Source organism: Mustela nivalis (assembly GCF_964662115.1).
Source record: "Mustela nivalis genome assembly, chromosome: 8".
NCBI lineage: Eukaryota > Metazoa > Chordata > Mammalia > Carnivora > Mustelidae > Mustela > Mustela nivalis.
Genome location: NC_139027.1, coordinates 100,799,612 through 100,812,314, shown reverse-complemented (window position 1 = coordinate 100,812,314; position 12,703 = coordinate 100,799,612). Strand labels below are relative to the sequence as shown.

General features: G+C 46.8%; 1 protein-coding gene and 1 long non-coding RNA gene across 18 annotated transcripts in view; one reads left to right on the top strand and one right to left on the bottom strand.

Moving 5' to 3' along the window:
- The window catches only part of RIN2 (Ras and Rab interactor 2), a 221,975-nt gene extending 213,536 nt beyond the window's left edge, over nt 1-8,439 (top strand). For all 17 annotated transcript variants that reach the window (XM_082743157.1, XM_082743160.1, XM_082743156.1 and 14 more), the window contains 2 exons: nt 3,745-3,908; nt 6,601-8,439. In XM_082743157.1, coding sequence (XP_082599283.1) covers nt 3,745-3,908; nt 6,601-6,924 — 488 coding nt within the window. In that variant the 3' untranslated portion in view covers nt 6,925-8,439. The remainder of the gene's footprint in view (nt 1-3,744; nt 3,909-6,600) is intronic.
- Nucleotides 8,440-10,007: 1,568 nt separating this feature from the next.
- On the bottom strand, nt 10,008-12,703 carry LOC309870743. Its single transcript, XR_014314789.1, has 3 exons — nt 12,632-12,703; nt 11,724-11,901; nt 10,008-11,346 (listed from the first exon to the last, which is right to left on the bottom strand). It is a non-coding gene; the product is annotated as an uncharacterized lncRNA (long non-coding RNA).

Genomic DNA, 12,703 nt, shown 5'->3' with positions numbered 1-12,703 from the left:
CCCTGGAGCCCCCAGGGTATGAGGTATACCCTTCCCAGCCTTTGAGGGACAGTGCTGACTCAGGATTAGTGATGAGTATCTTTTCACCCTGTTCCCCCACCCCAGAGATACAAGAATGAACTTTTGATCCCGTTAGCCTCTCCCCCACTTACCCCTCCCCCTCTAATATTCATCATCCTGGAACCAGACATTCCATGATGATCCCCCAAGATTCTGCCTGGAGCTTTCCTCGCCTGCCCTGGGACCTAACAGGAGAGGAGAAAGCATGTAGTTTTGTCCAAGAACCAACAGAAGCATACCTTCATCTCCATGCCCTGCTTTCCTTTCTTCTGCTGCATTATTATTACAATTTCATAGGCTTCTGGGTGGTGTTTCAGTTTTAGTTGTTTGGAGCCATAATCATGCTTAACTCTAGAAATAAGTTTGTCAAACTCTTGGGACTTTGGGGAAAGGGCATGTCAGTTCCACTTAGAAAATCACCATTCTGTTGCTGACAGCGTATACTTAGGACACACACAAGCTTACATCTTGTGGCCCGAGGACTGAGACAGCCACTTCCTGCCACCCTTCCCAGCATTTCCGCAGAGCGATGCCCTGCCCTGGGCACCAAGCTGGGGACAGATGACAGGTGGCTGTCCTTACCTCCAGGAATCACGTAGGAGAGAAGGACAAGGGCCCAGAGGTTCGTGAACATTTGGAGCAGCCAGTGAGCCTGCACTTAAACGAGAGCCTGCCTCTGCTTAACCGTCTCTCGGGCTTCTTGGCTCCTTTCCTTGGGAAAACAGGCCAGCCCAGTCAGGCTGGCAGTGGTTACAGACCAGGCCTGCACGTCAGGGACATGAAGCTATGCAGACCGGGAGGAAGACATGCATTACCAACCCAGCCCTCTGTGGCCTGCCCAGGGCCTTCTTCGGTTTTGGGGGCTGCAACCCACATCTCTTTTCTGCTGTTTAAGCAGGTAGTTTCGTTTACGGAAAAGGCGTCACAGAATCCCTCTTAAGTGCACAGCTCTAGAGGGAGGGTTACAGTTTTGCTGAAATGTAACCCTTCCTCTAATTGCATCCACATGTTTCAGAGTGTGGTCATCCTTGGCTTCCAGAATTTTGAGTTTTCTCTGTGGTGCCCTGGACAGATCAGAGCTATGGAGTCTAAAATTTGACATCCCAGAGGGAACACCCTCCCTCCCAAACTTGACCGTATCGGTGCCCCAGGCCCCAGCTCTGAAACTGACACCTCTGTACAGCCTCACGTGAACACTTATGTCCCTGCTGATTGCTCGGACTCCGTGTAGCATTTAAATTCTGTACCACCGAGTTTCACACTCAGCCGTGTGCTGATTTGCTTACGGGGCAAATATTAGTAAAAGTCAGCTACTCAGAACTCTGGATGAGCTTGGAGGAACTTGCACCCTGGTGGCGGGATCATTAAGCTGTTCAGGGAACTTGAAACAAGTACCCTCTTGTGTGTGCATGGGACCGGTGTTGCCCATATCTCCCCTTCAGCGATCTAAAAATCACAAAGGTGTGTTCCTTTCTAAGTTACATGTCCCATGCCTTTTGCGGGGGTGGGGGGTGGAGGGGGAGGGAATCGTGCTCATTTCTGGGATATAGACCCATTGCCACCTTACACATTGTCACTTGTTGACAAGAGAGAGAGTTCTTCAGAATCTTGAATTAGCAGCTAAACACTTTGGCCAAGAACAAAGTTCATTTAACCACAACTAACTGGGAATCCTGCATGAATAAACCCGCCATACTTGTTATCTTGAATAAATTCATAAACTTCTGTAAAGCAGGGGCTCAGATTCTGTTTCTTACAAACCTGCCCCTTGCTATATTTCTGGCTCGGGCTCACAACAGAAATTCAACAGATATTTTGACCAAGGTGTCTCTCAAGTTTAATTATGCTGAGCCCAATTAGGGGCTTTTTAATAAATATTCAGGGCGCCCCCTAGTGGTCCACTAGCATGGAGCTTAAAAGTTCACCAAAGCTGTCTAATTAACAGTTCAGGACCAAGCTATAAACCAACTTACATGCATATCACCCTGTTGTGAGTCTTTTTTTTTTTTTTTTTTAAGTGTGTATTTTTTTTTAATTTTTTATTTTTTATATACATATATTTTTATCCCCAGGGGTACAGGTCTGTGAATCACCAGGTTTACACACTTCACAGCACTCACCAAAGCACATACCCTCCCCAATGTCCATAATCCCACCCCCTTCTCCCAAACCCCCTCCCCCCAGCAACCCTCAGTTTGTTTTGTGAGATTAAGAGTCACTTATGGTTTGTCTCCCTCCCAATCCCATCTTGTTTCATTTATTCTTCTCCTACCCACTTAAGCCCCCATGTTGCATCACCACTTCCTCATATCAGGGAGATCATATGATAGTTGTCTTTCTCTGCTTGACTTATTTCGCTAAGCATGATACGCTCTAGTTCCATCCATGTTGTCGCAAATGGCAAGATTTCATTTCTTTTGATGGCTGCATAGTATTCCATTTGTGTATATATACCACATCTTGATCCATTCATCTGTTGATGGACATCTAGGTTCTTTCCATAGTTTGGCTATTGTGGACATTGCTGCTATAAACATTCGGGTGCACGTGCCCCTTTGGATCACTACGTTTGTATCTTTAGGGTAAATACCCAATAGTGCAATTGCTGGGTCATAGGGCAGTTCTATTTTCAACATTTTGAGGAACCTCCATGCTGTTTTCCAGAGTGGCTGCACCAGCTTGCATTCCCACCAACAGTGTAGGAGGGTTCCCCTTTCTCGGCATCCTCGCCAGCATCTGTCATTTTCTGACTTGTTGATTTTAGCCATTCTGACTGGTGTGAGGTGATATCTCATTGTGGTTTTGATTTGTATTTCCCTGATGCCGAGTGATATGGAGCACTTTTTCATGTGTCTGTTGGCCATCTGGATGTCTTCTTTGCAGAAATGTCTGTTCATGTCCTCTGCCCATTTCTTGATTGGTTTATTTGTTGCGAGTCTTTTAACACTCACTAAACAAGAAATCATTCGTAAGTGAACCCACTTGCCTTCACTTGTGAATTAGTTTTTCCTAAATGTCGTGTTACATTAGTTCCCAAGTAAGGGTGAAAAAGGGAATCAGGAAGGAAGGAGTTTGAAGAACCCGTTTTGTTATTGCAAACACAGTTGTATCCTGTGCAGTTCTCTCAAAGTGTATAGTTTATTTAAAATTTAGAAAATGTTAATTCCTAAAAGAAAAACCCGGAAGCAAATATTGCCAAAAGATGTGTGGACTCCTGCTCCAGAAGTAAATGATTCTAGGCCCAGAGTGCTTGACCCCCACTATCCTCCTGTGACTCCCCGCCTCTGTCAGGCCTCAGTGCCCTGACCTTTCCTGACAAAGCACTTTCACAACTGCACTGAAATAATCTAGAGATTTTGTATGTCTCACTCATCAGAATGGAAATTCCTGCAGTGAAAACAGGGCGCTGTCAGCCTGACCCGACTATACCCCCTAGCACTGGCACAGGCTGGGGGGGGGGGCGTGGGGGCGTAGTATATCCACAGAATGGATGGATGGATGAATGAATGAATGGATGGATGGATGGATGAATGGAGGAAGGGCATGTGCTCTTGGACACGAGCTTCTGGCCCCACAAGGAAAGGCCTATGGAGACAATAAGAAGCATGACCTCTGATCGTTGTGCCCACCTGTTACCACCAGAGTATAAATCCGTGGACAGCTCATTCTTTCTGCCCTTTCCAGGAGGTTATTACTTGACAAGTGCCTATGGGGCACTTTCCCTGATAAAGAATTTCCAAGAAGAACAAGCCGCTCGACTGCTCAGCTCTGAGACCAGGGACACCCTGAGGCAGTGGCACAAACGGAGAACCACCAACCGGACCATCCCCTCAGTGGACGACTTTCAGGTATGTGGCTGGCAGTGGCAGCTCGGGTTCCCAAGGTCACCTGCCCTCTGGGGAGGCAACACCGGCTCACACAGCTCCTGGCGCCTCAGGTCCCCCCTTTTTCAGGTGGAAAAGGGATATTTTAAACCACCCTCTGACCTTGTTGTTTCACTTCTCTGTTTTCTTTGAATTAAAAAAAAAAAAAAAATGTGGGTTTGGCCCAAGTTTTGCTGCCCCTAAGAAAACAAGTCAGATTAAATTGAGATTTCTCCCAGAATGTTCCTCCTGGATGCGGAGCACCTGAGCAGACAGGAAGTCAAAAAGAAGGAAGCCTTTGGCACAGGCAGTGGGTATTTCATTTTATCAGATCAGCCGCGTGGGCGTAGCAATGTTTGGCACTGCAGTTGACCTGGTCTCCTTGAGAGGAGGAATTGGTGCAGTGATGTCTTCCCTATTCTTCCTTTTTCTCTCCCCGCCCCCTCAAAATGGAAGCCTCCAGAATCTCACTGGCAGCCTCAGTTCTGGCAGCCAGTTGTGCCGGAGTAAGCATCAGAGTAAGCATCCAAGCCAGATCCTGCCTGAATTCCCATCAGAGTTTTCCATGGCCATGAGCTGAAGGGTAGGGTTCCCAAAACGCCAGTTTCTCAGGGAGGAAAGGCAGATTAAGGCGGTAGACTTCTTGCCCAACACAACTCTCGATTTGCTCGTGGTCGGTGACATTATGAATAAGTCTGCAGTAGTGTTTGAGTAGTCTTTGAGTAGTGTTTTCAGAGTTTCAAACTGAATTATAAAACCTGACTAGGTGTTGTTTCTGCAGGTCACGTGGTGAATTTCTAAGCAAGACAGATTAGTTTCTATGTCCAGAATCATCTTCCTTGCCTTTTTGTCTTCCCGGTGCTCTGAAACTACTCAGAGGTTCAAAGTCAGCCCATTGTGGAAAGGCAAGATCAGTAATTCTTTTCCAAGATAGCACTATTCTCAGAAATACATTCCCAAGCACATAAATCTAAAAGGAACACCTACTATCCTCCCTTCCCCTACCCCCCTTGAAGCAATTGTTGAAGAACAATCCAGGTGTTAAATGATTTAGCATCTGTAGGCTCTTGGGATACTGTGATATTAGCTGGGTGTCGGGAGGATTCCCGAGGTCCCATAGCCTCTGAGGAGAAGAACAGAAGAGATGAGAAAAGCTCGTGTTTCCATCTCCCTGCCTGCTACCAGCCCCTCACTCCATCTGGAGCTTCTAACAGAGATTCTGCAGAGCTCCTCCCCACTGGCCTTTTTCACCTGGGATATACACACCTTCTTAGAATATTACCCAAGAGAGGGATTGTCCGTCAGTGCTCAGCTCGGCTGTAAAAGCAAAAACACAGAGCCAAAGCTCCACCTGGAACTCCTACATCAGGATCATGGACACACACAATGGTCCCCACACGTTGGAGAAACAGCACACCACAGTGTTGAGGATTCTAGAACCCTGGCTTTCCCACTCACGAGCTGTGTGGCCTGAAGCAAGTTACTTAGCTCTTCTGTGCCTCGGTTTCTTCCCTGGTCAAATAGGGATGGTGTGGGCTTCCTTACCAAGTTCTCTTCAGGTGTCACTGAGCTAATGCATACCAAGAGTGTGAGCCAGGTGTTGGGGTAGTAGGCTGGGGGAGGAGGGGTTTGGTAAAATGGAACACACGTGTACCCTCGTGTCCAAATTCAGGGTCGTCAGAGCTCCCTTACATGTGCGGAGCTCGCTGTCCTTCCCAAGGGCTTTTCCTTCCTTCCACCCAGGAAACCCTGACGGTAACCACGCGGAGCTCCAGGCCGAGACCACCATTTCCTTTCACTCCTGAGCTGGGGTGCCAGATTTAGAAAAGGGAAACATACGTGTTTTCTGTCGGGGCATTCTCAGTTTTATCTGCTCGCCTCAGTCCTGACGAAGCGGAAAATGAGAACCCTCCCAGAAAGGCTGGGATGAGCATAGGGTTCTTTACTGCTCAGCTGGGCTTTGCCTGTGTGAAGTCACAGGGTGACCGTGTGTCTCGATGGCAGGTGCCTGGCACTGTCTACAGAGCCTAGCCCGCAAGAATTCCCTTCCATCTCCCTGCAGCCACGCCCTGCCCTCAGAGCCTTGTGGCTGATGTATTCCACATCGCCCTCCCCCTGGAGCCTTGGATGAGATTGAACCACATGAAGCTGCCACTTGGGGAGGTGAATGGTCAAGCAGTAGCAGTCTCTTGTGGTCCCGTGTACCGTGCTTGCCTTTGTTTAGGCGTCATGAAAAGTAGCCCAAAGTGAGCCCAGCACGTGCTCTTGTGTTCCTTGTGTTTTAAACTTGACTTCTGGGCCCGGCTCTTCTGCTGGTTGGTTTACTTCTCAAGCTGGGAATACACCCAGCATCAGATCCGGTTCCCACCCTCAACTGGAGCTTTCCTAGCCAGGCTTTCTGAGGGATGCTGAAAGATCAGAGCAGGCCTGCTGGACTTCCTGCAACTTACATTCCTTTGCAGAGCCTCAGAAGACAGCCTCTTGGTCTGTATAGTTGTTCCCTCCATGGTCCAGATTGAGAGCAGCCACTTTCCTCCCATGCGAGGTCTCACATCCTGCTGGGGCAGAGCCGGGCGTGGCTCACAAGTGAGACGTCGTCCTTGCATTATCACTCGCTTATTGGTCTCTCTCATTTTCTCTTCTGATTGGTCTCCCACATCTCTCTTTCCGCCTGCAGAATTACCTCCGAGTTGCATTCCAGGAGGTCAACAGTGGGTGCACAGGAAAGACCCTCCTCGTGAGACCTTACGTTACCACTGAGGACGTGTGCCAGCTCTGTGCTGAGAAGTTCAAGGTGGGGGACCCTGAGGAGTACAGCCTCTTTCTCTTTGTTGACGAAACGTGGCAGCAGCTGGCAGAGGACACTTACCCTCAGAAGATCAAGGCTGAGTTGCACAGCCGGCCACAACCGCACATCTTCCACTTCGTCTACAAGCGCATCAAGAATGATCCTTACGGCGTCATTTTCCAGAATGGGGAAGAAGATCTCACCACCTCATAGGAGAGATGGGACTCCCCTGCGGTGTCAAGGGGGGTTAGGAACCTTGCCTTCTGGCTTCCACGTGCTTGTGCTTGAAAAGCAGTCAGTCACCTCCTAGGGGACCCCTCGGTTCAGTGACTAAGCCATCCACAGGCTGACTTGGCCAAGGGCATCCTTAGCCACGTTGCCCAGGTGAGGTAGCAGAGGTTCATGAAACGGTAGGCTTCTCCTTCAGAGATGAAAGAATTGCATTGGATAGTTGAGGTGTCCCGAGGCTGTTTGCTACCAACCCCGCAGCGAGGTTCTAGGTTGGCTCACATGTACGTAAACATATGTGGGCAAGCTCTTCCCTTCAGTCCAACAGCAGGTGTGTGTCAAGCCTGTCTGATGTGGTGCATCAGGAATGTCTCAGTTCTGTGGATGGCTCTATCCTTCCTTCCTTTCCCTTTCTTTTCTGTCTTCTTCTTCTTCTTCTTTTTTTTTTACAAAGAGCCTTTGTGTTTTTATATATTTCATAGAAAATTTTATAGCAGTTGCAGGTAAACTGTCAGGATTGGTTTTTAAAATATTTTTGTAACTTGAAGATATTCTATAATTATGCATGTGATTTTAACATTTAATATTCGAAAAGAAATCTCTTGCTGGATTTGAGAGTATCACATTTTTTTAAATGTCTCTCTTCTGTAACTGGATGTTTTGGCAAAGACTGCTGGATTTCTTAAAGCAATGTATTACTGACACTGGCCACAGAATGCCTTTGGAAATCTGATGTACTGTTACCTTGTTTGTGCTCAGTGGTTATTGTGCTCTTTTGTGTTTTAACCAAGTGATGCTGAGGATCAGGAAAGAAATGAATGTAGGGAGAGGTCGAGAGAGAAAAACCGACTCTAACAAAGGACTAAGGGGTGTAGTCTGCTGGTTCAGACTCCTTGAAGGAAGTGATAGAAGGAAATGTAAGGATCCACTTATGCTGAAAATACTGTAAATATGCAGTGAGATTTGGCAAAATCTATCCAACGTTATTTGCTTTTTGAAACAATTTTGAAAACCCCGGGGGGGGTGGGGAATAAGGCTAGTACTCCCCCCAACGTTTTCCACATAAATCAAAACTAACAGCATTAAATTATTTGGGGGCAGAAACCATTTGTGTATAATGTGACTTCCATTGACCTGAAAGAAGATGCTATTTGGAAAAGAGGTCGCGATGCCACCAAAAAGCCCATCTTTGTAATGAGAATGTGTGGTGAAGTTCACTTCACGTTTGATGAGACCTGTTTGGGGTTGCACAGAGTATGAGGGTCCTATATCAACGTGAAACAGGTAGTCACGAGAACATGTTATTGTACTGTGTAAAGATGCGTTGTCATCTAATTTGGTTGGCTTTGTACCTTGTACCGTGTTTAGCTTTTCCTGTACATCTAGAACCCTCAACACATACTGTGTTGTACTTCCTTTTGTAAATGATTTTTTTAAATTGAATTTTGCACATAATACATTGTAATACTGTATGATAATCATGTGTGAAGATTTTTGAAATGCTGAGTTGTCCTTTCTTTTCTTCAAAAAGCAGAGGCTAATTACATGCCACCAAGGGTTTTGCTAATAATTATGCAAATCCGAAATGCACACTAGGGCTTGCGGTTCAATAATCTGGTAGAGAGGAAAGGGAGAAGTTTGCATTTTTTGCAGCAGCCCATATACTGATAGGAGGCAAAAATCTAGGAGCGGAAGCAGAAGAATAGTGTTCTGGTCTGAAAGGATTTCCGGTGTTATCTAGGACAGCAGGAGGCTTTGTTGGACCCAGAGAAAAATCACTGTTAATCAGAAAGGCGCCTCAGACAACCCCCCACCATTCTTATATGACCTCAGAAGGGTGCGATTTGAGAGTTGAGTGCTCTTTCAAAAGTCAGCAGGGCGGGTGCTCTTTTTTGCTGCCATTTTCCTGTTCTTGGAACTATCCTGAATAGCAAGTGCTTGGTAAGTCCTTGTTGACCCAGTCATCTTTTCTAACCCATCAGTAGGATGGATACTTAAAAATCAGGACAACAGCTGAATGTACTTACAATGAATTAAAAATGGGGACAACCCTCGTAGCTGTCTTCCCCACCCTCCAAATTCAGGTAATTGTTCTGGTCCTTAGAAATCAGGGCACAGCGATTTAAAGCAAACCCCAATGTCTGAATGGGAGGCAGTCTTCAGTAAGATGAGAGAGAGCTCAAAATAGGACACGTTCGTGTGAGCAGAAGAAAACATCACAAGACAGCCCCTGGTTTTGTCATTGGGCAATGCTTCCCTGCTAAAATTACAACATAACATGTGTCTTGACTTTTTTCCCCCCACGCAGACATTTCTCACTTCTCACATTGCCAGGAAACAGATTTTGGTGAAGTTTGGGAGGAATAAGAGGAGAGTAAAAATACACATGATGGGTGGGGGGAGACGAGAACGTATTTCCAAATCTGAAATTATGTTATAAAAGTTGAATGCAGGCCAGAAGTAAAGTTTTGGGTTTTTGTTTTGTTTTGTTCTGTTTTGTTTTTAATGTTGTGGGCACTGCCAAAGATTCCCCCCCTCAGGGACACAGAATAGAAATAGAAACCTCATAAAGTAGTCAGTATTCTGTGGAAGTTACAAGTTTAGATCTATAAGAAAACAAAAGGCAGGAAAACCAGTCATGAATGCATTCATTCATAAATGTGACTTCACTGCCATTGGGCAGCTCCTACCTCCATCTCTAAGAGACTAGAAAACGAGAGCTTTCTGGTTATGGATAGCACTGCCTGGTTACTTCTGGGAAGTTGGAGAGAAATGGCTCAGTACCTGGATCACAGGTTTTTTTAACCACCTAGCCGTATCTGATAGTAAAATCCTAAAAATTAACATTTTTTCAGACCATGTTCATGATGGTGAATTTGAAACCAAATGTGCTGTTGGTTATTTCGTTTGCCCAAACCAAGTTGGAAATGGGAAAAATATATATAATGTTGCAGATTCACGAGCAGACGATAAGAACAAAAGGAAGAGATGGAGGGAGGCAGAGACTCTCTGGTATTTGTGTCAGAGAACAGGTTTCTATTTGAGGAAGACCTATTTTTCTCCAATATCAAAGGATGGGTGGCAGATGGCACCAACTTTTCTCACGTGAACACAGACTTTGCCAGGAGAATGGGCACAGGAAGCTTTAAAAGTACTCAAAAATCTGGTGGAGGTTTAATAGTGGTATCCACGGTCTGCCCTCAGACCCCCAACCCAGTGGGAAAATCTCCATTTTTGATTAAACCCAGGCAGCTAGGGGAATGTGGGCATATTCTTGTCTCGATTGTAAGATACTCTCCCACCGAGGAAGATGCCTGAATTCTGAGACACTCCACACAGCAAGCATTTATAACTGCACTCCAGAAATGAATCTGTATTGCCCTTGACCAAGCACAGCCCTCCCGTCCCTCATTCCCAGTCTAGAGCCCACAGACCAGGGGGGTCCAGGCTGAGGCTGACCTCTGCTCAGGGCTGAGGTTTTCCGCAGGGGTGTGTGGTGGAGATGAGGAGGACCTGTCCCTCTGTAAGGACTCTGATACTCCCCCGAGGAAGTGTCACCTCCCGCAAGTGAAGGCGGTTGCCTCCCCTTGACCTCTGCTTCTCTCCTTTCCTCCCATTTCTCTCCCCCACGGTTCCCGAGGGCACGCTTCCCTCCTCCAGTGGACTCCAGTGAGGGCCATTACAAGGCTCTTGGCCAACAGGGGCTCTGGCTGGGCACGTCCTTTCCCCACTTTCTCCCAGATCCTCAGAGTATGATCCCAGGCCCCACTGCAAACATCGGCTGCCGACCCCGTCTGGCACTAGGACATGGGGGCCGCTGGTCCTATTGGGATCAAGTTCTCAGCCTCTGCTCCTTATTCAAATCACCTGAGGGGCCCTTAAAACTCCTTATGCCTTGGCTGCCCAGGCCATCAGAATCTCTGCAGATGGGGCCCGGGTAGCCATTCTCACTGAAACTCCCAAGGTGACTGTACTGTGAAGTCAGGCCCGAGAAACACCAGTTCAGATCAAGATGCAGGTCTGAGGATACAGACACACCTGGGAGAGGTAAGACCTTGTCTGTGGCCACGAGCACCTCACCAAGGGGAGGTTCTCAATCTTGTTGTCCGCAGACTGTGGGATAGGTACTTCTGGTTTGGCATGGTTCTAGAGAAATATGAAGCAAACCACATGGGTAACTGTAAATTTTCTGGTAGCCACATGTTAAAAAAGGAGAAAGAGGGCGCCTTGGTGGCTCCGTCAGTTAAGCGTCCACTGTTGGCTCAGGTCATGATCTCAGAGTTCTGGGATCGAGTTCCGCATAGAGCTCTTTGCTCAGGGGGAGCCTGCTTCTCCCTCTCCATCCGTCTGCTGCTCTGCTTACTGTGATTTCTCTCTCTCCCTCTCTCTGTGTCAAATAAATAAAATCTTAAAAAACAAAAAGGAAAAAGAAATAGGTAAAATTAATAGTAATATATTACCAGGCTCCTAATAATTTATTTTAATAAGATGGTAGTAAGATATTTTATTTAACTCATATCCCAAAGATCATACATACTTCAATGATAATTTAAATATTAATGATGCATTTTCTTTTTACAGCGTCTTCAAAATCTTGCGTACATTTGGCACTCATTCCCCAGCTCACTTCACACCAGCCACTCGTCACATGCTCAAAAGCCACACGTGGCTAGTGGATACCATGGTGGGTAGTGCAGTTCTAGCATGTTAACTAGAATGACTCTGAAAAGCTAAAAAACAATGCTTGTATGTGTATATAAAATTTAAAAGCATCCACCGCTTACCTCCATTAGACAACACACAAGCAGGGTGCCTGGGAGGCTCAGTCAGTTAAGCCTCTGCCTTCAGCTCAGGTCATGATCTCAGGATCCTGGGATCAAGTCTTGCATCAGGCTCCTTGCTCAGTGGGGAGCCTGCTTATCTCTGCCTGCCGCTCCCCCTGCCGCTCCCCCTCCTCCCTCTCTGTCAAATAAATAAATAAAATCTTTTCAAAAAGAAAAGAAAAGAACACGCATGTGCACATTCTCGAACTCATGCTCCTTACTGGCTGAGGTCATCACAGCATCTTGGCTCCTCTGAGTGCCACCGGCCAGCAAGAATTCATCCGTGCCGAGTCAGAACAGTGCCCGGCCCCCTGCGTGTGTATTAAATATTAGTTGCTATTATCATGACATAATGAGTGTCTTTGAAATTTTTCCACTACTGTTTTTTGTTCTTCTCTGCTTCAGCTATCACCTGCTGATGAGTTTCTGGTGCAACAGAAGAAAGGCAGTAAGCAGGTCTCAGAAGCGTAAGCAAAATATATTGGGGTGAGCTGCCTAGAGTGGGAGGGAAAAAATGAAGAGAATGCCATCCTTTAACTCTGTTGGTGGTGGTGAGGGTGGTGGTGGTGGTGGTGGCCGTGTGTATGCGTGTGTGCGTGTGTGTGTGTGTGTGTGTGTGCGTGCGCGTGCACGTGTGTGTGAGAGTTGGGAATATTTTCTCAGTATTCCCTACTGGCCGAGAGTATAAGCAGGACCCAAAGCCAGCGGGGATTGGTGCTGAGAAGGGCAAAGGGGAGGAAGGGAGGTCTCAAAGACAAGGTTTGTCCATGTAAGGACCTATTTTAGCCAGAGCACGTCCATCCAGGTTAAACAATAACTTGTTGTTTAACCCTTAAACTGTCCCTGCCCCCCTTCCCCAGGGGACTTACTTAAAAACAAGTCCTGGAAACCAGTCCCAGGTAACAAAGCCCAAATACAAGGGTGGGTCAGGCCAGGTGGAG